Genomic DNA, 26,144 nt, shown 5'->3' with positions numbered 1-26,144 from the left:
CTGACCCTAAAATGTGGCAGCATACACTACTCTTTTTATGTCCTATAATAAGACCTATTCTTCCTGGAGGGCATACAAGTTGTACAGCATCTGTACTATGAAGCTGCTGATTGAAAAGTTATTTGCAAGTGTGAATGAGGCCTCAGTCTTAGGGTACCGTCTCACATAACGACGCACCAGCGATCCCGACAACGATGTGACCTGGCCGGTATCGCTGGTGCGTCGCTATGTGATCGCTGGTGAGCTGTCAAACAGGCAGGCTCACCAACGATCAGGGGAGCAGCGACATCGTGGAAAGAATCTTTCCACGATGTCCTGCTCCTGGTTACCAGCCTGCTGCTGAAGCAGGAGCAGGCTAGTAACCATGATAAATAGTGGGTTACTAGGGGCACACACGCACTTAGTAACCCGCTGTTTATCATGATTATCACTCTGCTACGGTGAGCGGGAGGTTACCGCTAACTGTAGCAGAGTGGTAATCATGATAAACAGCGGGTTACTAAGTGCTTGTGTGCCCCTAGTAACCCGCTGTTTATCATGGTTACTAGCCTGATCGCTGGTCACACACAGCGATGTGTGCTGACCAGCGGGAGGGCAAAGACCAAAAAATGGTCCAGGATACTTTGCGGCGATCAGCGACCTCACAGCAGGGGCCTGATCGCTGCAAGGTGTCACACATAGCGACACCAAAACCGTGACACAGCAGCGATCTCGCTATGTGAGACGGGGGCTTTAGTCCATAGCTGCATTTATGTTTCTGGGTAGAGATAAGCGAATACATTCACAGGACCCTGGTGTAGCGGCCGGCCAGGATCCCTGCAAACAGCCGGTTACCTGCCAGCAGCCTCAGCTTTTGTTTTGTTGATTAGCTGGCCTGGTGCATGTTGTCTGCATTATTACCTGGCCAGTAAATCCGGAGGAGCCAAGGGATTGCCGGTAGGTAGGAGATGGTTTGCAGAGCCCCCCGCCAGCAACCAGAAACTACAGACGTGGCAGCTGTGACAGAGTTTTATGAATTTATTCGGTCCGCTAGATGTGAGGCTTTAGTTCAGAAACTTCCTGCTTGGATCAATGTCTTCAGGGCTAGTTCTGGTGATTAATATATGGCTTACTAGTTTTCTTGTGCCTCAAGTGATGTCAAAACAGCATAATTTTGTCATCCAGCTTTTTCATCAGTTTCTACAGCTAAACTGCCGAGCCGGTTAAAAAAAAAAAATACATTTATTATGGGAATGAGGGTTATTTTTGTTTGCAGAATAGTGAGTGCAGCTCTGGAGTATAATACAGGGTGTAAGTGTAATTGATTTCAGAATTAAGTTGCTGGGTTCCTCCAGCGTTATAGATTATACCCAGCAATACCCAAGGAGCTAATGGTTTTTAGTTATGAATCCGATATAAACAATCTTCTTGAAAAATCTGGATTTTATTTAAAAAAAAAACACAAAACCACATGATAACCAGAGGGTTGTGGGAGAGACACCATTTTATAAGCACTAGGTACATTTGGATAAACTTTGAAGCAGGGCTGTGGAGTCGGTAAGCCAAACCTCCGACTCCCTCATACACGGCTCATGTTTAAGTGATGAAAGTGAGATTCATCTCAGCTAAAAGTCTAGACCCTTAGATCAGGAATAGGACAGACATTTATAGGACATTTCATAACTTTACCAAATTCTTATGAAAAAAAATATTCCCCACAAATTGCATTGAACGACTGCCCCCAGTTTATTATATATTTTAGGAGTTGGTATAAAATGGACCGACTCCACAGCCCTGCTTTGAAATGGTAGTAAATCTAGGCTAAAGAGATCAGGAGACAGACAGGGTCATAGATTGAGTCGGTGCCAATTCATTCACATCCCATTTTATCGGCCGCTACACGGGAGCAAAGGTGCTGCCTCTTCATCTGCTGACGTCCATGAATATTCTTTAGTCGGGAAGGCAATGTAGTAGGGTTGACAGATTCTTAATGGGTTTGTACAGCTGCTGGATTAGATGATCGGGAATGACGGAGCCGCAGCACAAATGCGCCAAGACATGGCCTTATGTGGTTGGTGAAGGTCCTGCTTCTAGGACCCCCTCGTGCTGGATCGTGGGGGAACTTACGATCTCAATCCACAATGTGAGGAGAACGTCAGATAAGCCAATGGGGAAAAGAGCAGCATGGTGTACTTGAGCGCTGTGTGTGTTTTTTTTTTTTTTGTTGTTATAGCATACCGAAAACTTATTTTCCAAGAAGATTTTGAGCCCAATTCATTTTTGTATTTTTTTTTTTTTGGCTTCATATATGGTTTTATTAAATTACATCATTGGGGACGGGTTTACCAGATATTTTCAGCTCATTCCACAATTTCAACTTTTTAAGAATCTTACAATTTTTTTTTCTAAGGTGCTCCAATTTTTCTTCCTTGTTACTGCACACACACCTGAAACTTTAGGGCTAAAGACAAAAACTTACGGGTTTTTTTTTTTTTTTTTTTTTACATTTGGCTCAGAATTAAAGAATTTGGCCCAAAACCCGTCAGAGTATACCACAAAACAAAGAAGTGCCTTCAAAAAAAAAACAAAACCCATGTAATCTTGATGGCTGAGTTCACTCCTCCTGCGCCACTTCCGGCTGAGGAGACATCATCAGCATCTTCTCGTATACGGCGTAATAACGAGCGCTGATCGCCATGCAAAAAATGGTTTGGAAAAGGAAGAAATACTTCAGTTTCAGGAGTGCGGGTTTGTAGAGGTTAATGGAGAAGCGGAAGACGTTCTTTGGTAACGGCCTCTTGTCGTACCTGTGTAAGGAAAGAGGAGGAATTTACCAACATCTGAATGGCTTCTGTCCAAGCACAGCCCCCAAAACTCTGCCGAGCCCGTCTATTCCCACGTACATCACATGTTCACAAAAATACAATTCTGCCCCGTAGGATCCACTACAGCATGGGTGCACAAACTTTTGCCAGTTCCTTGTTTTAGGACTTTAACCCTATCAGGATAGCGGTTCTCTTCCTGTCAAAATCCAAAAATAAGGGAGCAAGGATTAAGTTTTCTCCATGGTCGCTTATGCGAGACGCAAACAATCGAGTGTTTCCCTACTCCCGTAAACTAGAATGATTATGGCAGCACTCGGGCACGGCCACTTCATTTTCTCGACGTAGATGATGCCCCCATTAGTGGTTTATAGAGATGGGAGGGCCAAGTTACAGTCAAAGTTCCTGAAGTTTGCGGGTCCACACAAATTCAAACTCTTCGATTTACAAGCATCGGCCATAAACAAGCCCAACGCCGTTTCACACAGCTGAAGACAGAGAGGGCTGATGATGTTGGGCATGGGCGTGTGGGCTTCTCCTTTGAGGGGTATTCCCATCTCCCAATATGTAGCAGGTGTAATAATATTAGCAAATACCTCCAATTAGAAATGTAGTATAGTTCTGATAACCTATGTTTAGCCCGTGTGCAGGGCATTGCAGTAGCTTAGGTATCCATGGTTATGACAACAGCTAACTCATTATATGAGTGGTCGTAACCATGGAGATCTAAGCTACTGCAATGCCCTGCACATGGGGTAAGTGACATAGGTTAATCAGGAGAACTGTACTACATTTCTAATAGGAGCTGTTTGCTATTATTATAAGACCACAGCCCCACTATCAGTATTTTTTCTCAGGAGTGGGAGCCAAAACCAGGTGAGGAACAAGAAAAGGTATAATAGAAACAAGTCACCAATTCTGAATTTATCACCCACTCCTGAGAAATAATACTGACCAAATACTGATAGTGGGTCCGTGGCACTTACTACATAATGGGATAGGATGTTGGAGATGGGAATACCCCTTTAATGCCCAGCAGTCATTCAGGGGAATTTATCACAGCCAGTATAATAGAAATTCAGCCCAGGAGTGCTGTTTTATGCTCCTACAGTGGAGGGATAGGAGCCAAGAGTGCACAGCTCATTACACCTTCGGCAGTTTTCACATACAGCTTGTTTGCTGTACGTTTTTTTTGTGTGTTTTTTTTGCAGAAAAACCGCATTTCACAATACAATCGAAAAGCTATGAGGTTTCGGACATCTCGTACACATATTTTTCCTGACAAAATTTGAGAACTAAGGTTTTCTTTAAATCTGTTGCATGTTAATTCTTTCAGCACTTTTTTTTTAACCCATAGAAAACAATGAGTGCAAAAACACTGAAAGCCCCCCCTTTCCTGGACAAATAGTTTTATTCACCAAATACGCTGCAAAACCCACCTTCAACTAGGCAAATCACGTCATCTGCATCCAAAACGCAGCAAAAATCTGTTATTACTGCCAAGAGAGCAGTTTTGGTTAAAGAAAAATATTGCTGCATATGAACATAGTGCAGGGATAGAAAAAGTGCCCAGTCTGATCGTGGGGTACTACTACAGTGCTCAAGGAGATTACAATTGGGAGTGGTAGTCTCAAATCTGTGAATAATAATCCACAGATTCAAGTGATGAGCGATAATATAGTGAGCTGCATATGGCTCCTAAGCTGCAATATAGTGAGCCGCATATGGCTCCTAAGCTGCAATATAGTGAGCCGCACATGGTTCCTAAGCTGCAATATAGTGAGCCGCACATGGTTCCTAAGCTGCAATATAGTGAGCCGCACATGGCTCCTAAGCTGCAATATAGTGAGCCGCACATGGTTCCTAAGCTGCAATATAGTGAGCCGCACATGGCTCCTAAGCTGCAATATAGTGAGCTGCACATGGTTCCTAAGCTGCAATATAGTGAGCCGCATATGGCTCCTAAGCTGCAATATAGTGAGCCGCATATGGCTCCTAAGCTGCAATATAGTGAGCCGCACATGGTTCCTAAGCTGCAATATAGTGAGCCGCATATGGCTCCTAAGCTGCAATATAGTGAGCCGCACATGGTTCCTAAGCTGCAATATAGTGAGCCGCACATGGTTCCTAAGCTGCAATATAGTGAGCCGCACATGGCTCCTAAGCTGCAATATAGTGAGCCGCACATGGCTCCTAAGCTGCAATATAGTGAGCCGCACATGGTTCCTAAGCTGCAATATAGTGAGCCGCATATGGCTCCTAAGCTGCAGGTTGAGCACCCCTGCACTAGAGGGCGCTCACTACATACAGTGCTCAAAAGTTTCCTGTAAGCTCTCCTCTCCTGATTAGAACAAATAACTATATCTTTCCTACATAGCATGTGATGGTATGCATTGGTGGGTCCTCCTATATGGCGCAGGCTCCAGAGCTGAGCCTGCACTAAACCCGGCATCTGCCTGTAACAGAAGTGGCTCCTTTTGCTGCTGTTTGATCATTTAAATGCCGCTTTCAATCTGTGACCACAGGATTTAACTGGTCTGGTTTATTCCCCTCACAGCCCCAAATCCCTTTGCAACACGATTTCTGGATGTTAATAGGTTACACCGTGGCAGCAGGGATCCTGCTAAAAGCCATCCCAGTTCTGTGAAGACAATCACACCAATATTCTAGTATATAGTATAAGCAATCAAAATATAAAATGATTTACACCATATGTTAATGTCTACTGGAATGTCCATATACTTTATACATGGATCCTAGGGGGCTGATATTCCCCTGTAACTGGGGTTAATACACCAGCCCCAGTTACAGGGGAAATCAGAAACAAAAAGAATATATTACTATGCTCAAATGCCCCCACCCCCCTTTTCCCCATCCAGAAAAAAAGGTCTAGTAACAACTCGTGAGGACGGGGCACAGCCTGTAAAATAAAAAAAAAAAGATAGAAATAAAAAAAGACTCCACCAGTCTGAATCGCTGTTCAAAAAAAATTGACAGCTTGTGAAAGGGTTAACGGGAACATAGAAGGATTTCTTTTGGGAAAATCCACCTGATGTGCCCGATGTCGGTGCGATGATGCCGCTCTATCGTCTGGTTGTAAGATGGCATGAATCACTTTACCGTCCATGTACAAGAGGATCCAGGGGGTGAGAGTGAGCTACTGAGCATGTGCGACCACCGGCAATGGACTCATCAGGTGGACTGATGAGTATGAAGAGGGCGCCATAAGTTATATGTAACAGTAATCACTAGACAAAAATAATATATATATAATGAAAACTTTTGCCTGATCTAATGAACACCAGGTGGCGCCACTTTGTATACCCAAGTTCAGGAACAACAAGATACACATGGGATACACACAGCTACATGATGCGCTCTGGATATACTGGAATGCAAAATGACATGACAAATATCAAGTTTTGCTAGTTACTTACTTGAGAAAGTATGCTGTGCTGAGTAATGCAGCTAAGGACGCTGAACCCACACCCCCGACAATGGCGCCAATGCAGGTACCCCGTATAGTGTTACATAGGGAACAATTCATCTTACCTGTAGGGGTAAGAAAAAAATTGCAAACATTAACATGCATACTACTGAATCCCTAGGGGTGTGACCACTCACCACCGTGCTGCCATTGGGGGTCTGCGGCCCTTTAGCTGCAGGGCCATAATGATCTCTCCATCCAACCAGCTATTAATATATCATTTGTGCACTGGTCGAGTCTTATCCCCTTCGTGCCACCCACGCCATGCACTAGATCGGACTGTCGCAGACACAGGAAATGGTTGCGCAAGGACAATGCCCACATCATCTGCAGCAAGTGTACGCTATATATCAGAGCCGACACGATTACATCTTCGAATCATGGCAGTTTTATCCATTAGACGCCACAGTCAATATTGACCATGGCATCTAGGTGGTTTAAAAGAGGGAGAAATCTCCTGCAACCAGATTGTCATTCCTGCAATGTACCTGGGTAGCCAATATATTTCCCTGGCAGCTGGAACAAAAGCTTGGACAACGTAGTGGGTCAACCTTGATAGATATTAAAAAAAAGTCTACAATTGAGCTTTTTCCTTATCAAATACAGTGGTGGCCAAAAGTATTGGCACCCCTGCAATTCTATCAGATAATACTCAGTCTCTTCCTGAAAATGATTGCAATCACAAATTCTTTGGTATTATTCTCTTCATTTAATTTGTCTTCAATGGAAAAAACACAAAAAGAATTGTCCTAAAGCCAAATTGGATACAATTCCACACCAAACCTAAAAAAGGGGGTGGACAAAAGTATTGGCACTGTTTGAAAAATCAAGTGATGCTTCTCTAATTCGTGTAATTAACAGCACCTGTAACTTACCTGTGGCACCTAACAGGTGTTGGCAATAACTAAATCACACTTGCAGCCAGTTAACATGGATTAAAGTTGACTCCACCTCTGTCCTGTGTCCTTGTGTGTACCACATTGAGCATGGAGAAAAGAAAGAAGACCAAAGAACTGTCTGAGGACTTGAGAAACCAAATTGTGAGGAAGCATGAGCAATCTCAAGGCTACAAGTCCATCTCCAAAGACCTGAATGTTCCTGTGTCTTCCGTGCGCAGTGTCATCAAGAAGTGTAAAGCCCATGGCACTGTGGCTAACCTCCCTAGATGTGGACGGAAAAGAAAAATTGACGAGAGATTTCAACGCAAGATTGTGCGGATTGTGGATAAAGAACCTCGACTAACATCCAAACAAGTTCAAGCTGCCCTGCAGTCCGAGGATACAACAGTGTCAACCCGTACTATCCGCCGGCGTCTGAATGAAAAGGGACTGTATCGTAGGATACCCAGGAAGACCCCACTTCTTACCCAGAGACATAAAAAAGCCAGGCTGTAGTTTGCCAAAACTTACCTGAGAAAGCCTAAAACGTTTTGGAAGAATGTTCTCTGGTCAGATGAGACAAAAGTAGAGCTTTTTGGGAAAAAGCATCAACATAGAGTGTACAGGAAAAAAAAAGAGGCATTCAAAGAAAAGAACACGGTCCCTACAGTCAAACATGGCGGAGGTTCCCTGATGTTTTGGGGTTGCTTTGCTGCCTCTGGCACTGGACTGCTTGACCGTGTGCATGGCATTATGAAGGCTGAAGACTACCAACAAATTTTGCAGCATAATGTAGGGCCCAGTGTGAGAAAGCTGGGTCTCCCTCAGAGGTCATGGGTCTTCCAGCAGGACAATGACCCAAAACACACTTCCAAAAGCACTATAAAATGGTTTGCGAGAAAGCACTGGAGACTTCTAAGGTGGCCAGCAATGAGTCCAGACCTGAATCCCATAGAACACCTGTGGAGAGATCTCAAAATGGCAGTTTGGAGAAGGCACCCTTCAAATATCAGGGACCTGGAGCAGTTTGCCAAAGAAGAATGGTCTACAATTCCAGCAGAGCATTGTAAGAAACTCATTGATGGTTACCGGAAGCGGTTGTTCAACCAAATATTAGGCTGAGGGTGCCAATACTTTTGTCTGGCCCATTTTTGGAGTTTTGTGTGAAATGATCAATGATTTGATTTTTGCTTCATTCTCTTTTGTGTTTTTTTCCTTGCAAGCAAATTAAATGAAGATAATAATACCAAAGAATTTGTGATTGCAATCATTTTCAGGAAGAAACTGAGTATTATCTGACAGAATTGCAGGGGTGCCAATACTTTTGGCCACCACTGTATAACAAACTTTTTCATATGGAAACAAACAGTAAAAAGCATATGGCCTAATTTAAATATATAATAAAGGATAAAAAAAAACCTTGAATAATACAGCTTAAATGAAGTATGATGCCAACAAAAGTGCCACACACAGAGTATAATACCCCCACACGGTATGATGACCCTAGTGTAGCCTCCCTGACAAATAATGGTGACCCCATCCCTGCATTGCTTTTTATACAGAATAATGGGCCCCACACAGTCCTCCATACAGAATAATGGCCCCACATAGTCCTCCATACTGTAAAATGGGCCCCACACGATGCTCCGTACAGTATAATGGGCCCCACATAGTCCTCCATTCAGAATGGGTCCTCCAGACTGTACCATATTCAAAATATATATATATATATATATATATATATATATATATATATATATATATATATACATACACACACACACTGCTCAAAAAAAATAAAGGGAACACTCAAATAACAGATCCTAGATTTGAATGAATGAAATATTCTCATTGAATACTTTATTCTGTACAAAGTTGAATGTGCTGACAACAAAATCACACAAAAATCATCAATGGAAATCACATTTATTAACCAATGGAGGCCTGGATTTGGAGTCACCCCCAAAATTAAAGTGGAAAAACTCACTACAGGCTGATCCAACTTTGATGTAATGTCCTTAAAACAAGTCAAAATGAGGCTGAGTATTGTGTGTGGCCTCCACGTGCCTGTATGACCTCCCTACAACGCCTGGGAATGCTCCTGATGAGGTTGCGGATGGTCTCCTGTGGGATCTCCTCCCAGACCTGGACTAAAGCATCCGCCAACTCCTGGACAGTTTGTGGTGCAATGTGACGTTGGTGGATGGAGCGAGACATGATGTCCCAGATGTGCTCAATCGGATTCAGGTCTGGGGAACGGGCGGGCCTGTCCATAGCTTCAATGCCTTCATCTTGCAGGAACTGCTGACACACTCCAGCCACATGAGGTCTGGCATTGTCCTGCATTAGGAGGAACCCAGGGCCAACCGCACCAGCATATGGTCTCACAAGGGGTCTGAGGATCTCATCTCGGTACCTAATGGCAGTCAGGCTACCTCTGGCGAGCACATGGAGGGCTGTGCGGCCCTCCAAAGAAATGCCACCCCACACCTTTACTGACCCACTGCCAAACCGGTCATGCTGAAGGATGTTGCAGGCAGCAGATCGCTCTCCACGGCGTCTCCAGACTCTGTCACGTCTGTCACATGTGCTCAGTGTGAACCTGCTTTCATCCGTGAAGAGCACAGGGCGCCAGTGGCGACTTTGCCAATCCTGGTGTTCTGTGGCAAATGCCAAGCGTCTTGCATGGTATTGGACTGTGAGCACAGCCCCCATCTGCGGACGTCAGGCCCTCGTACCACCGTCATGGAGTCGGTTCCTAACCATTTATGCAGACACATGCACATTTGTGGCCTGCTGGAGGTCATTTTGCAGGGCTCTGGCAGTCCTCCTCCTGTTCCTCCATGCACAAAGACGGAGGGAGCGGTCCTGCTGCTGGGTTGTTGCCCTCCTATGGCCCCCTCCATGTCTCCTGGTGTACTGGCCTGTCTCCTGGTAGTACCTCCAGCCTCTGGACACTACGCTGACAGACACAGCAAACTTTCTTGCCACAGCTCGCATTGATGTGCCATCCTGGATGAGGTGCACTACCTGAGCAACTTCTGTGGGTTGTAGAGTCCATCTCATGCTACCACGAGTGTGAAAGCACAACCAACATTCAAAAGTGACCAAAACATCAGCCAGAAAGCATTGGTACTGAGATGTGGTCTGTGGTCCCCACCTGCAGAACCACTCCTTTATTGAGGGTGTCTTGATAATTGATTTACTTGGAGTTATATTCTGTTGTTTAAGTGTTCCCTTTATTTTTTTGAGCAGTGTATATATATATATATATATATATATATATATATACAGGGTGGTCCAAAAGTAGGTGGACAGAAATTGTAATAAGGTTATGAAAGTGGAGATTTATCAAACACTAAATTGCAGCCACCTGTCTGGATCATCCTCCAATAAACCATGAATTAGACGTGGACGATAAGCTTTCCACCCAATAGATTTCAGGATTCGCATGATAGAAGCTCGTGAAATTCCCAATTCCAGAGAGGCTCTTCTGTGGACTTTTTTGGACTCTGAACAAATGTTTCAGCAACAAGTAGTTTATTATCTTCTGTACAGACTGTTTTGGGTCGACCAGTTTTTGGAGCATTAAGGATTGAGCCAGTGTCATTGAATTTGTCACGAATGCGGTAAATGGTTTGTCTCTTTGGGGCTTGAGTACCAAATGTTTCAACCCAATTTGCTCTAACGGTTTCAGCATTTTGAGATTTCCAATACTTGGTTAAAATCCATTTTCTTTGATCTGTATTTAAATTATTTGCCATTATGTGTTATCTGAATTATCTGAAAAGAAAACAGATTTGGGGGAGATCTATCTGTGAAAACTAGATCTGTGAAACTGGCTCAGTTGCCCTTAGCAACCAATCAGATTCCACCTTTCATTTTCCAAAGAGTCTGTGAGGAATGAGAGGAATGAAAAGTGGAATCTGATTGGTTGCTAAGGGCAACTGAGCCAGTTTCACTTTACACCATGTTTGATAAATCTCCCCCTTCATAACCTTGTTACACTTTCTGTCCACCTACTTTTGGACCACCACGGGAGATGTGTACCTCTGTCTGAAGACTTTATAGACTGCGAAAACGCGATACGCCTGCGCAGTCTGGCTCCATACAGTAGCACCCATGGAGCCTTTACAGGTAAGAGGAGTGTCTGGCACCAGAGATCGCGGTATGTGTAGACACTGAACACATACCGCAATCTCCGGCACCATACTTACATGCTTACTTGAAAGGGAGGAGCGTTGCCACGGCACCTCTCTTCACCGGAGACCCGGGGCAGGAGTGAGGGGTCGGATCGGCGCATGAGCATAGCGCTCTCCAGCGCCATTTTACTGAAGACACATTTGCAGTGTGTCTTCAGCAAAATGGCGCCGGACACCGCAGTATGGGCACGCGCGTACTCCGGCGCAGCACTCCTCCCGCGGCCTCCAGCAGAACAGGACACAGCAGCGCTGGAGAACAGGGATGACAGGTGAGTATAAGTGTTTATTTTTTTGTATGTGTGCAGCGTGAAAGGGATGAGTGGTGCCATACATACCAGGATTGGGGACGAGGGGGAGTCACACATACCAGGATTGGGGATGAGGGGGTCACACATACCAGGATTGGGGACGAGGGGTGCCATACATACCAGGATTGGGGATGAGGGGTGCCATACATACCAGGATTGGGGATGAGGGATGCCATACATACCAGGATTGGGGGATGAGGGGTGCCATACATACCAGGATTGGGGGATGAGGGGTGCCATACATACCAGGATTGGGGGATGAGGGGTGCCATACATACCAGGATTGGGGGATGAGGGGTGCCATACATACCAGGATTGGGGATGAGGGGTGCCATACATACCAGGATTGGGGATGAGGGGTGCCATACATACCAGGATTGGGGATGAGGGGTGCCATACATACCAGGATTGGGGGATGAGGGGTGCCATACATACCAGGATTGGGGATGAGGGGTGCCATACATACCAGGATTGGGGATGAGGGGTGCCATGCCTTCCAGGATTGGGGATGAGGGGTGCCATGCCTTCCAGGATTGGGGGTGAAGGGTGCCATGCATTCCTGGATTGGGGGTGAAGGGTGCCATGCATACCAGGATGGGGTTGAGGGGTGCCATGCATACCAGGATGGGGATGAGGGGTGCCATGCATACCAGGATGGGGATGAGGGGTGCCATGCATACCAGGATAGGGATGAGGGGTGCCATGAATACCAGGATAGGGATGAGGGGTGCCATGCATACCAGGATAGGGATGAGGGGTGCCATGCATACCAAGATGGGAATGAGGGGTGCCATGCATACCAGGATAGGGATGAGGGGTGCCATGCATACCAGGATAGGGATGAGGGGGACAGGATGGGGGAAGCACAAATACCAGGAGGGGGCAGCACATACCAGCATGGGATACCATATACCAATAAAAATGCTTGCCACCCGGGCGTAGAACAGGTTCAATAGCTAATATATATTGACCTCCCTACAACGCCTCAGCATGCTCCTGATGAGGTTGCGGATGGTCTCCTGTGGGATCTCCTTCAGGATGGCACATCAATGCGAGCTGTGGCAAGAAGGTTTGCGGTGTCTGTCAGCGTAGTGTCCAGAGGCTGGAGGCGCTACCAGGAGACAGGCCAGTACACCAGGAGACGTGGAGGGGGCCGTAGGAGGGCAACAACCCAGCAGCAGGACCGCTACCTTCGCCTTTGAGCAAGGAGGAACAGGAGGAGCACTGCCAGAGCCCTGCACAATGACCTCCAGCAGGCCACAAATGTGCATATGTCTGCACAAACGGTTAGAAACCGACTCCATGAGGGTGGTACGAGGGCCCGACGTCCACAGATGGGGCTTGTGCTCACAGCCCAAAACCGTGCAGGACGCTTGGCATTTGCCACACAACACCAGGATTGGCAAAGTCGCCACTGGCGCCCTGTGCTCTTCACAGATGAAAGCAGGTTCACACTGAGCACATGTGACAGACGTGACAGAGTCTGGAGACGCCATGGAGAGCGATCTGCTGCCTGCAACATCCTTCAGCATGACCGGTTTGGCAGTGGGTCAGTAATGGTGTGGGGTGGCATTTCTTTGGAGGGCTGCACAGCCCTCCATGTGCTCGCCAGAGGTAGCCTGACTGCCATTAGGAACAGAGATGAGATCTTCAGACCCCTTGTGAGACCATATGCTGGTGTGGTTGGCCGTGGGTTCCTTCTAATGCAGGACAATGCCAGACCTCATGTGGCTGGAGTGTGTCAGCAGTTCCTGCAAGATGAAGGCATTGAAGCTATGGACTGGCCCGCCCGTTCCCCAGACCTGAATCCGATTGAGCACATCTGGGTCATCATGTCTCGCTCCATCCACCAACGTCACGTTGCACCACAGACTGTCCAGGAGTTGGCGGATGCTTTAGTCCAGGTCTGGGAGGAGATCCCACAGGAGACCATCCGCAACCTCATCAGGAGCATGCCCAGGCGTTGTAGGGAGGTCATACAGGCACGTGGAGGCCACACACAATACTCAGCCTCATCAGGAGCATGCCCAGGCGTTGTAGGGAGGTCATACAGGCACGTGGAGGCCACACACAATACTGAGCCTCATTTTAACTTGTTTTAAGGACATTACATCAAAGTTGGATCAGCCTGTAGTGTGTTTTTCCACTTTAATTTTGGGGGTGACTCCAAATCCAGGCCTCCATTGGTTAATAAATTTGATTTCCATTGATGATTTTTATGTGATTTTGTTGTCAGCACATTCAACTTTGTACAGAACAAAGTATTCAATGAGAATATTTCATTCATTCAGATCTAGGATGTGTTGTTTGAGTGTTCCCTTTATTTTTTTGAGTAGTGTGTGTGTAATATATATATATATATATATATATATATATATATATATATATATATATATATATATATATATATATAAAAACCATGTTGAGAGGTGATGGGGCAGTGGAAACAAAACATGGAAAATAATACATTAATGCGCTGTAGGTGCATTTTGCAACATGCTTCATCAGGGAGTGATGAGCCCTGACGAAGCATGTTGTGAAACACGCGTTAGACTGTGAGGTTCAGAAGCAGTGACATTTCTAACCATAAATTTGGGTCTGTATAATTCCAAAATGTATTTGTAAAATGTTTTGCCGTGGCCTTGATTCTTTTTGGGCCATTTACTTATATGTATTTAATTGCTCTATACTTTTACTATACGTCTTTGATGGATTGGGATATGGCTTGTTTTTGCTGATACCTTATTTGAGTCTATTAGTTCAGCCCTGAAATATATTTCTTATATTGGGGCCATCGTCTATATTTTGTTTCTATTGCCCCTCAACATGTTTTTTAAGCTTTTTTATCTATTGTATTTTGTGTGTTTTTTATCAATATTTGCCTATAATCAATTAGTATACTCAATAAAGAACTTAAATTTTCTGTTTAACTGGGTTTTTTTTACATATTTTTCTATAAGTAAAAAGCAAACAGTGGAAAAGCACTAGGACACAACAAACGTGCTCGGGCTGGCTCCATACATGTGAATTGATAGAGACCGCGCACGTCTAGTCGGAATGTGGCCGGGAGTATGCAAATCGCATTCTAGCGATCACATGACCACCCAACATCGGAGAATCCTGACAGTGTGTGGTGTGCACACTGTGAGGATTCAGAAGTCTGCAGTCACATAAGAGAGTCTGCAGACTTTTAACAACAGACAGGACGACACCTTTAAATACTCATTCAAGACATCAGTATCTTTCGCTCATCAAGAGAATGCCAAGAGTGTGCAAAGCAGTCATCAAAGCAAAAGGTGGCTACTTTGAAGAACCTAGAATATAAGACATATTTTCAGTTGTTTCACACTTTTTTGTTAAGTATATAATTCCACATGTGTTAATTCATAGTTTTGATGCCTTCAGTGTGAATGTACAATTTTCATAGTCATGAAAATACAGAAAAATCTTTAGATGAGAAGGTGTGTCCAAACTTTTGGTCTGCACCACACACACACACACACACAAACACACACACACCAGGAAGGGGGAGACATTAGTACAGAATTGGGGGTCATTACCCCCATAACAGTGTCAGCAGCATTACCCCCATAACAGTGCGTCACGACCACATTTTTTTTGCTTAATTTTTTTTCCTAATTTCCTCCTCTAAAACCTAAGTATGTCTTATAGTCCGAAAAAACTGTAAATTTAAAACTGTAACTTGTCCCGCAAGAAAAAAAAAAAAAAACAAGCCAAGTCGCACAGCCAAGTCAAAAGAAAAAATTAAAAAAAAAAAAAAATTAAAAAAAATTGTGGCTCTTGGAAGGAAGGAGGAAAAAACGAAAGCGCAAATAAAAAAAAAATGGCCGCCTCTTAAAGGGGTTAAAGATCCGAATTGCAGGTCAATTTCTGCAAAGTGAGGTTTGGTAAAATCTCATCCACTTTGCTGCCACTTTAATGAGCTGTGGATTTCCCGCCTGCAAATGTCGACAGAAAATCTGTCAAGTATCCTCATGCATCTCCACAGAAGAAAAATTTTCATTCCCAGAATCCCGAGCTGTGATGCCCCCCCGTTATACATTCATATATGTGACAAATATACCTTACCAGACATGATGGCATGGGGTATAGCAAGTTGATATATGAACGAGGTCTGGAGCAGGGGGAAGCTGGTCACGATGAATGAGGATAGGATGAATCCCCGTCTGACCTTCATGGTTTGTCTGAATATCTGGCTACTCAGAAATCCAGAAGTCGCGGCACTTAAACCGATCAGCACGCTTCCATACTTAAAATATTTCCTATGAGACAGGAAAGAAAAAGGTTAAAAATCAAACAAACAAAAAAACTACATCTTACAAAAAGGGAAACTTACCCTTTAATAGGCGATATAAATATTAATTAATCTATTGTGGTGGATTGCCGACGTGATGACAGCCGCTCACTTTCCTTCATTACCCCCCCCGTATTCCTGTACACAAAATATCCATCACAAGACCCATAATTTAGGGGAAGGGGTGTCCTCGGATTAATTCGCTCCTTTCTCCACTTATTAGCCACTTCTTCTTATCCTCCACGACCTCCTGAATTCATCATTCGCTATAAAAAACTGCTAAAATCTGTCTTGGCCAAAACAAGATGAAATGCCAGCTCACTGAGAGATCAGATTGCATCAGAGAGGAGGAACGAAATCACCGAACAGACAGAGGAAGGACACAGATTGTATAGTGTATATCTCACCCCAGAGCTGGATTCACAGCTATACTGCTCAATTCTGCTGGATAATGCCCTCCATGCTTCTGCTATATTACCTAAGTGCTTATTTCACAGCTTCACTGTTCAGCACTGCAATATAATATTCTCCATATAGCTGCAGCTTCTGAACATGTGCTTTAAAGAGACAGGAGAGCAGGGATCCCTCTTGTCTGTATGTGCTGTGTATGGGAAGCAGATTACATCTGCCTATTGAAGGCTGTAGGGAGAGAAGGAGCAAAGTCACAGAACAGAGGGAAACACAAAAATGTGCTGCTTGTAGTGTTAATGTCACCCTGGAGCTGGATTCACAACTATACTGCTCAGTACTGCTGTATAATGGTATAATGTCCTCAATGCTACTACTGTACATGTGCTACATAGAGACAGGAGAGCAGTGATCCCTCTTGTCTGTGTGTACTGTGTATGGGAAGCAGATTACATTTACCCATTGAAGGCTGTAGTGAGAGAAGGAGCAAAGTCACAGAACAGACAGAGGGAGGACACAGATTGTGCTGCTTATAGTGTTAATCTCACTCTGGAGCTGGATTCACAGTTACACTGCTCAGTGCTACAGTATAATGTTCTCCATGCTTTGGCTTATTAGTAAGTGTTCTTTTATCACACCAGTGCTTATTTTACAGCTTCAATGCTCAGTTCTGCAATATAATATCCTCCATGCTGCAGCTTCTGAACATGTGTTACATAGGGAGAGGAGAGCAATGGTTGCTCTTTTCTGTGTGTGCTCTGTATAGAGATTCGATTATATCTGCCTATTGAAGTCTGTATGGAGGGAAGGTGCAAAGTCACAGAACAAACAGAGGGAGACACAGATTGTACTGCTGCTTGTAATGATCTCACCCTGGAACTGGATTCACAGCTACACTGCTCAAAACTGCTGTATAGTGTCCTCAATGCTGCTGCTTCTGAACATGTGCTACATAGAGACAGTAGAGCAGGAATGCCTCATGTCTTAGTGTGCTGTGTATGGGAAACATCATAGCAGAGGGTCTCCACAAACTAGTTAATGGAAATCTGAAAATGTAATATAGAGCTTTTGCAGTATGCTGACATTTACCTGCTAGATCAAGGCCAAAAGGAAAGACTAATATAGCCCTGAGGACCCATTTAGTGTGTATGTCGGGGGCTTTTCTTTTTTTACACACTAAACATATATGACCTTGAATGCAATAATTGGCTGCAGCGCTGTCAATGTCATGTCAGTGCTGCAGACAACTACAGACACTAGGGGCAGCGGCTGAGACTCAGTGAGACCAAAGTCCAGATTTTTTATTTATTTATTTTTTTTTAAATAAACTGCAGGTTTTGTGAAAACAGAAAAACCCTTTAACACCTTTGGCGCCCAAGGAGGGATGAGCCTGTGTAATAGGTCGGCATGGCAGTCATGAGCCTGGCACAGGAGCAAAGACTTCTTTAGGTATACGCCAGTCAGTGTGACATTGACACGCAACATTATAAACGCGATCAATTGATCGCAGCTCAGTTTTTCAATAAAAATATTATTTTTTTCTAAATTGAGTAAGCCACTCAAATATACAGTGGTGGCCAAAAGTATTGACACCCCTGCAATTCTGTCGGATAATACTCAGTTTCTTCCTGAAAATGATTGCAATCACAAATTCTTTGGTATTATTATCTTCATTTAATTTGCTTGCAAGGAAAAAACACAAAAGAGAATGAAGCAAAAATCAAATCATTGATCATTTCACACAGAACTCCAAAAATGGGCCAGACAAAAGTATTGGCACCCTCAGCCTAATACTTGAATGCACAACCTTTAGCCAAAATAACTGCGAACAACCGCTTCCGGTAACCATCAATGAGTTTCTTACAATGCTCTGCTGGAATTGTAGACCATTCTTCTTTGGCAAACTGCTCCAGGTCCCTGATATTTGAAAGGTGCCTTCTCCAAACTGCCATTTTGAGATCTCTCCACAGGTGTTCTATGGGATTCAGGTCTGGACTCATTGCTGGCCACCTTAGAAGTCTCCAGTGCTTTCTCTCAAACCATTTTATAGTGCTTTTGGAAGTGTGTTTTGGGTCATTGTCCTGCTGGAAGACCCATGACCTCTGAGGGAGACCCAGCTTTCTCAAACTGGGCCCTACATTATGCTGCAAAATTTGTTGGTAGTCTTCAGACTTCATAATGCCATGCACACGGTCAAGCAGTCCAGTGCCAGAGGCAGCAAAGCAACCCCCAAACATCAGGGAACCTCCGCCATGTTTGACTGTAGGGACCGTGTTCTTTTCTTTGAATGCCTCTTTTTTTTCCTGTACACTCTATGTTGATGCTTTTTGCCAAAAAGCTCTACTTTTGTCTCATCTGACCAGAGAACATTATTCCAAAACGTTTTAGGCTTTCTCAGGTAAGTTTTGGCAAACTCCAGCCTGGCTTTTTTATGTCTCGGGGTAAGAAGTGGGGTCTTCCTGGGTATCCTACCATACAGTCCCTTTTCATTCAGACGCCGACGGATAGTACGGGTTGACACTGTTGTACCCTCAGACTGCAGGGCAGCTTGAACTTGTTTGAATGTTAGTCGAGGTTCTTTATCCACCATCCGCACAATCTTGCGTTGAAATCTCTCGTCAATTTTTCTTTTCCGTCCACATGTAGGGAGGTTAGCCACAGTGCCATGGGCTTTAAACTTCTTGATGACACTGCGCACGGAAGACACAGGAACATTCAGGTCTTTGGAGATGGACTTGTAGCCTTGAGATTGCTCATGCTTCCTCACAATTTGGTTTCTCAAGTCCTCAGACAGTTCTTTGGTCTTCTTTCTTTTCTCCATGCTCAATGTGGTACACACAAGGACACAGGACAGAGGTTGAGTCAACTTTAATCCATGTTAACTGGCTGCAAGTGTGATTTAGTTATTGCCAACACCTGTTAGGTGCCACAGGTAAGTTACAGGTGCTGTTAATTACACGAATTAGAGAAGCATCACAGGATTTTTCAAACAGTGCCAATACTTTTGTCCACCCCCTTTTTTAGGTTTGGTGTGGAATTATATCCAATTTGGCTTTAGGACAATTCTTTTTGTGTTTTTCATTGAAGACAAATTAAATGAAGATAATAATACCAAAGAATTTGTGATTGCAATCATTTTCAGGAAGAAACTGAGTATTATCTGACAGAATTGCAGGGGTGCCAATACTTTTGACCACCACTGTATAGTGGTAAAGATTGCATGAGCAGAAGCTGCGCAGTGCGGCGAGGACTGCGTATGCTCGCTCCCAGATGCTATACTGACCGGCTGCTGTAGTACACAGTGAATAGTGAAGGAAAAGAAAAAGTAATCTGGATATGATAAAGGGGCTTTGCGATTTATGTAGAGCAGTAAACGCGGCTCCGTTACATGGTGATACTCACTGGTCAACTGCAGGAAGTTCACTGAATTTGACTTCTAGGAACTTTGCAAACTCACTCTGCGGACTCTCTGGATGCCCCATTGTGGTTCGATTATGTCCAAACGACTCATGTGCTATAAACCTGTAACATACATGGCAGGAGATGAAATAACATAGTGCAGATCAATAGTGGCAAACCGGTACGTCGATGGCTGCTGAAAAAGTACAATGCCCAATGGCCCCGGCAGCACATGCTGGGAGCTATAGTTTGTCTACAGTCTGTAATCTCATGTCATTTACTTGCTAAAGGGGGTCCGAAGGCACCAGAATAACTCCTGAAATCCGGCCAAAGCTCTGCGCACTGTGTATGCGCTGGGAGGCAGCGGCACTCTTAATTCCTGGCTTTCAGCACACTCGCATAGATGGATATTGTCGGATAGCACTGATAAAGACAAGCACTTTTGCAATTTACTGCTTATTAAAATTTGAAGATATTACATCTTTTCTTATGTTTACAGCTCGTTGCCTAGGAGACCGACCACCGCTGCTGTCTAGCTTGTAAGCACTGCACTGAACTGACCGGGATTAGGTGGCAACAGCGCGCTCCAGCGATCATGGCCAGCTTAAAAACAGCACTAATAGAAAAAGAGTTTGTAAGCACTGTGCGTGTTCTGTTGTCTAGCAGCGGTGGTCGGTCTCCAAAGCAACGAGACGTAAACAAAAGAAAAGTGTTAATATCTCAAGAACGGCTGAAAGTTTTAAAAAGCAGTAAATTGCAAAACTGCTTATATTTACAAGCTCTATACAACAACAGTCATTTGTAAAAATGGGAATAACCCTTTGAGCTGGCAGACAATTCTGTTTGACTCTATCATACACATGAACTTGGCTGAGAGAGAGAGGAGAAAGCCGCCGTCAGCCAGCTTTGCCAGTGCCTTATCTCCCCCGGGAAAAAAGGGCTGATCTCACGAGACCAATGCAAGTCTATGGGTACTTGAAAAAAAAAAACAGACAGCGCTTGGATGGCATCTGAGTGCGGCCTGATTTTCACGGACCGATATATAGGAAAAGAATAGAGAATTTTTTTTCTCCCTTTTAATGTACAAGAAAAACTAATGACACTCGGGACCACACTCTGGTGAAACTTCTCATACGTGAAAAAAAACGGACATCTGAATAAGGCCTTAGGCAAATTCATGAAATGCAACTTTTACCAAATGTTTTTTTTTGTTCATCTCACTCCGGTCTCTGCCTGGAATAAGGATTCTGGAAGAGTTTTTAATTTGGGGTATTTTTGCGACTTTCTTAAGGATTTGCAATTTTTGGTGCTAAAGAGTCACAAAACCTGGTCAAGGACAAAAAATAAAAAAGCATTTTTTGGATTGTACACCAAATTCACAAACTGCTTTTCTTTTTATTTATTTTTTTTTCTTGTGGGATTCGCTGACGTTTCTTGCATCAAATTTTTTTAAAACTGGCGCAAGAAACGTCAGTGAATACCACAAGACAAAAAAAAGGGACTTCAATAAATCGGGTCCTAGGTCTATAGTACATTAAACCCTTCCCGACCGTAGTACATCATAAGTCATCCATATTTGTCATGAGTCTGTCATGAGTGTGTCCAAATACCAAAGACTGACCGTCACTTCCAAACAGAAAAACTGGTGTGAACAGGTGGAAGCCAAGAGAGCCACTTCCATATGTAATTAACAAATTAAAGCTGCACTCTGTGATGCTATAGCATGCAAACATGAAATATATGAAATTGGAACTGTATTGCTGCTCCAGGGAAAAAAAAGGAAAAAATTAAGATACTTAGCTCATAAATTGGCCAATTCATGTGTGCCCAAGAGCTATCGACAAGGCGATCTTCTCTGCCGGAAACCTAACCTAATATGATTCCTCTCCTGTGATGATAGCCTACAATTATATGGGTAGGTAGGATTGAGCTGTAATTAAAACCACCATAGGCTAATGGGTGAAGTGCTCGGTCAGAGAGCCTATGTATACAAATATCAAAGACTAAACCTCACTTCCAAACAGAGACCAGGTATGAACAGGTGCAATCACAGCTTGATTCTACGTACCCATATAATTGTAGGCCATCAACCCAGGAGAGGTATCATATTAGGTTAGGTTCCCGGCAAATAAGGTCACATTGTTGATGGCTATTGGGCACACATGAATTGTCCAAATTATTTGCTAAGTATCTTCATTTTTCCATTTTTTTCTAGAGCAGTAATGCAATTACAATTTCATATATTGCATATTTGTATACTATAGCGTTACAGAGTGCAGCTTTAATTTGTTTGTCATGAGTGTTTAGTACGTGTGTCATCAGTGTGCGGGCTCAGCACCTGCCTCTAAGGCCTCCTTCGCATGTCCGTGTTTAAACACGTATGTGAAAAAACAGTACTGGTGCCATCAGTGTTTTCCATCAGTGTGGTCATCAGTGTTCAATCTGTATTTACCATCAGTGTTTAGTCCGTGTTTCATCAGTGTGTCATCCGTGTTTACCATCAATGTATCATTATTATTATTTATTTATATAGCACCATTGATTCCAGGGCTGTGGAGTCGGAGTCGGTATAAAATGGACCAACTCTGACTTCTAAAATATATAATAAATTGGGTACAGTAATTCAATGCAGTTTTTGGGGAATATTTTTTCATAAGAATTTCGGAAAGTTATGAAATGTTGGTTCTATTCCTGATCTAAGGGTCTAGACTTTTAGCTGAGATGAATCTGTGCTACAGTAAATTTATCACTTAAACATGAGCCATGTATGAGGGAGTCGGAGGTTTGGTTTACCGACTCCACAGCCCTGATTGATTCCATGGCGCTGTACATGAGAAGGGGTTACATACCAAATACAGATATCACTTACTGTAAACAAACTAACAATGATAGACTGGTACAGAGGGAAGAGGACCCTGCCCTCGCAGGCTTACAGTCTACTGTCATCTGTGTTTACCATCAGTGTGTCATCAGTGTTTACCATCAGTGTGTCATCAGTGTGTCATCAGTGTTTACCATTAGTGTGTCATCAGTGTTTAGTACGTGTTTTATCAGTGTTTTTCCAGTACGGATAAAGAAATAAATTACAAAGCTTCTATACCTTGTAATGCTAAACACACACAGCACATGGATAACCCCCCAATATGCTGCATGTGTTTTTCACAGACCCATAGACTTGTATTGGCCCTTGTCATCCGTGCTGCTGGAAAAACACAGACATGTGAGCAGCGCCATAGGTTATAATGGATACGTGTGGGATCTGTTCTTTTCACGAATCCCACACGTACTGGAAACATGAACATGTGAAGGAGGCCTGACAGCGGTGACCGGAGCCAGCTCAGATCGCTGCCGTTTACAATCTGCTGTCTCTAACACTGCCATTAAATAGCTGTAACCTGTGAGGACCGCCGTTCGGCTGCCCATCACCCACACTCCCCCCATGCTGGCTGGGAGGTCCCCATCACCACCGTCTCCTTGCTCTTATGAAGCCCAGACACCGGAGATCGTTTGATAGTATAAAGCACAACCAAACAACTGAAGGTTCAAGTACATAAGGCTGTGTGCCCACGATGTGTTTTTTAAGCGTTTCCGCAGCAGCAAAAACGCTGCAGAAATGCTTAAAAAACGCTTGGTAGAAGGCCTGCCATGTTCCCCAATGATAATCCACATGTGCTGTGCACATGCTGCGGAAATTTCCACTGCGTGTTATCATTGCGGAAAAAAACGCAGCACTACTAATTTGCGGAAGCGCTGCGTTTTCGCCGACATTGACTTGCATTGGAATGCATGGATTGCGCATCACTGCATCTGTACATGCGGATTCCATGCGTTTCAATGTGCGGATGGTACCCGGGTGTGGAGGACAGGAGACTCTCCTCCGGACCCGGATACCATAGAACCTGTAAAAAAAAAAAAAAAAAAAAAAAAAAAAAAAAAAGAATAAAATAAAAAATAAATGTTATATTTACCTTCTGATGGCCCCCAGTGTGCTTGTCTTCACTAGCCGGCAGATCGCGGTGGACTGAAGGACCAACGCTGACGTCATACTCATGTGACGGCAGTTCCTTCAGTGTACCGCGAACTGCCGGCAGCCAAGACGGAGTGAAGCAAGACTGTGGGGGCCATCAGAAGGTAAGTATAGATTTATTTTTTTACCATTCTTTCGGTCACACTAAATAAATCCATGCCGGTTGCATGGATTTATATAGTGTGACCAAGTTGTCAAGCACTTTCCAAGTGATGCTAAAATCGATTGGAAAGCGCTTGTCAACCCGCATGCAGAAATACATGTGAAGAACGCGTCACTTCCGCATGTCCCTGGCAGGAAAAACGCATGCACAATCCGCATGTACAATCCGCATGCACAATACGCATGTACAATCCGCATGTACAATCCGCATGTGTTTTTTCTGCCAGGGAGATGCAGAAACGCTCAGGAAAAATCCAGAGCATTTCTGCATTGTGGGCACATAGCCTTAGAGGGACTAAAAAAAATGATGTAAAAAGTAGTCAAAATGAAAAAATATATAAAATTACTTCCAATCCCAAAATAATAATTTAAAAAATCCATGAAAATCCGATATCAAAAATGAAAATGAATTTTCTCCCAGAGTAAACACCAAGAAATATGAGCATTGCTGTAATAAGGGCCAGTAATACCCAACACTTCCGTATCTCCGCCATAAACCCATCCGTCCTCACCTGCACGGAGACCCGATCGTATCCTCCTCCGCTCTTCACCTTCACCCCCTTGCCTGCATGGGCGCAGCCATCTTGGCCATCACGTGACGAGGCAGCGGCGGAGTCATGTGACCACGCAGACGCCTGGACCAGCCTCAGCTGCAGCCCGGGCTGTGGTGTGAGTGCACCTGACATGACCCGAGCTGGGAGATGTCAGGAGGGAGATCAGCAGCGCCCCCTGCAGCCATGTGTCATCCTGGCAGCTGGGATGGCCTCCCCTGCCTCCTGAAAATCCTGTCTCTGCCTGGCTACCCAAGACCCCTGTAACAACTCCCCCCTTCAGCAGCTGGCACACAGTGGGAGGATGAGCTGCTGCTGGTGACTGCCACCTCTGGAGACCCGTCTTCATAGCAATACAGCAGTGAGTGGAGGGGCTGCCTGCTATTTGTTGCACGCTGCTCCCTGGGGCTTCCTCCCTGCTGCCGGGGCATCCTCCCTGCCCCCCACTCACAGGCCAGGGGAAACTAACTTTTACAGCTGCCCAGATGCCATTATGCATTTTTTTTTTACTATGCATATTTATTTTTTCGAGTAAAATTAAAATGACCTCTGATGGGGGTTTCATTTAATATTTAATTTTATTTTTAGCTTCATTTTTTTTTTTAAATTAAATTTTAATTGCAAAATTTGCATGAACTGCTATTACTGGCCGGGATTGTATTTTTTTTTTATATTATTTTTATTTATTTTTTTATTTTTTTTTGTGCTGAAAAGATTTGAAACAAGTTGCTATATTTTATTACATCTGCAATAACTTTGTAGCTTGGACTTCTGCTCCTGCTTGTGGGGATTTCACTTTTTTCATTTATAAATATATCAACCAGGGAGAATGCCAGTGAAGAAGAAAGGTGGGCATTGTTTTTATATATTTTTTATTATTATTATTTTATTTTATTCTATTATGTTTATTTAGTATTATTGCCATATATTATAATTTATAATCAAAATATAAAAAAATTTGTATGTCATAATATTACTATTCAATATTAGTAGATCATATTTTCAACTATATATTCTACAATGTTCAGCTTTCAAATGATCATTGAAATATATATATTAATAATAATAATTTCATATATATAGCGCTAACATATTCTGCATCACTTTGCAATTAAATATTATTATTATATTAATTTTTAACATTATTTCAATGTATTCTCATTTATATTATATTTAAAAATATAATTGTAATATTTTATATATATATATATTGTAATTTAGCATTATTATTGTTATACATTATTATTATATACATTTTTAACATTATAATTTCATTGTATTGATATTTATATTGTAATATTTTACATTATTTATACTCATTTTTTAGTGTTTTTTTATTTATATGATTTGCTTTATGATTATTATTTTTTATAATTTTTCATTATTATTTTTATATTTTTATTTTGACTTTTAAAATTCTATATTTGTATTTTTATTTATATTATAATCTATGATCATTACTAGTATTGAGATACTTTTTTTTAATTATGTAATGAAGAATTTAGTATGGCTACGTTCCCACAATAATCTTTTGGTGCGTTTTTGAGTCTTGCTGCATCAAAAACGCAGCTATATTTAAAACATGACGTACCAAAAAGAGACAAAA

The 26,144-nt window shown here is 43.3% G+C and overlaps 2 protein-coding genes across 3 annotated transcripts in view; one reads left to right on the top strand and one right to left on the bottom strand.

Moving 5' to 3' along the window:
• Positions 1-1,404: 1,404 nt before the first annotated feature.
• Positions 1,405-24,720, bottom strand: TMEM126A (transmembrane protein 126A). Its single transcript, XM_073661758.1, has 5 exons — positions 24,500-24,720; positions 19,802-19,921; positions 15,766-15,959; positions 6,239-6,353; positions 1,405-2,786 (listed from the first exon to the last, which is right to left on the bottom strand). The coding sequence occupies exons 2-5, from the start codon at positions 19,879-19,881 to the stop codon at positions 2,594-2,596; spliced, it is 582 nt and encodes a 193-aa protein (XP_073517859.1). The 5' UTR covers positions 19,882-19,921; positions 24,500-24,720; the 3' UTR covers positions 1,405-2,593.
• Positions 24,594-26,144, top strand: part of DLG2 (discs large MAGUK scaffold protein 2) — a 1,666,258-nt gene continuing 1,664,707 nt past the window's right edge. Inside the window, exon 1 of one of the 2 annotated variants that reach the window (XM_073661710.1) lies at positions 24,594-25,386. In XM_073661710.1, coding sequence (XP_073517811.1) covers positions 25,368-25,386 — 19 coding nt within the window. In that variant the 5' untranslated portion in view covers positions 24,594-25,367. The remainder of the gene's footprint in view (positions 25,387-26,144) is intronic. The other variant, XM_073661711.1, reaches the window with a different exon arrangement.

The sequence above is a fragment of the Phyllobates terribilis genome, unplaced genomic scaffold, assembly GCF_046119375.1.
Source record: "Phyllobates terribilis strain yellow unplaced genomic scaffold, ASM4611937v1 Scaffold_2__4_contigs__length_985480577, whole genome shotgun sequence".
Classification (NCBI taxonomy): Eukaryota; Metazoa; Chordata; class Amphibia; order Anura; family Dendrobatidae; genus Phyllobates; species Phyllobates terribilis.
The sequence above is the reverse complement of the archived record's forward strand: the minus strand, read 5'-3'. Positions and strand labels throughout refer to the sequence as shown.

Excerpts from the sequence above, each read along its gene's own strand:
- TMEM126A (XM_073661758.1), bottom strand. The coding sequence starts at position 19,881 with ATGGGGCATCCAGAGAGTCCGCAGAGTGAGTTTGCAAAGTTCCTAGAA. Across the intron at positions 6,354-15,765 it reads ACCCCATGCCATCATGTCTG|GTAAGATGAATTGTTCCCTA; the intron begins GTAAGGTATATT and ends TTACCCCTACAG. Across the intron at positions 2,787-6,238 it reads AGCACAGCATACTTTCTCAA|GTACGACAAGAGGCCGTTAC; the intron begins GTAAGTAACTAG and ends TTCCTTACACAG.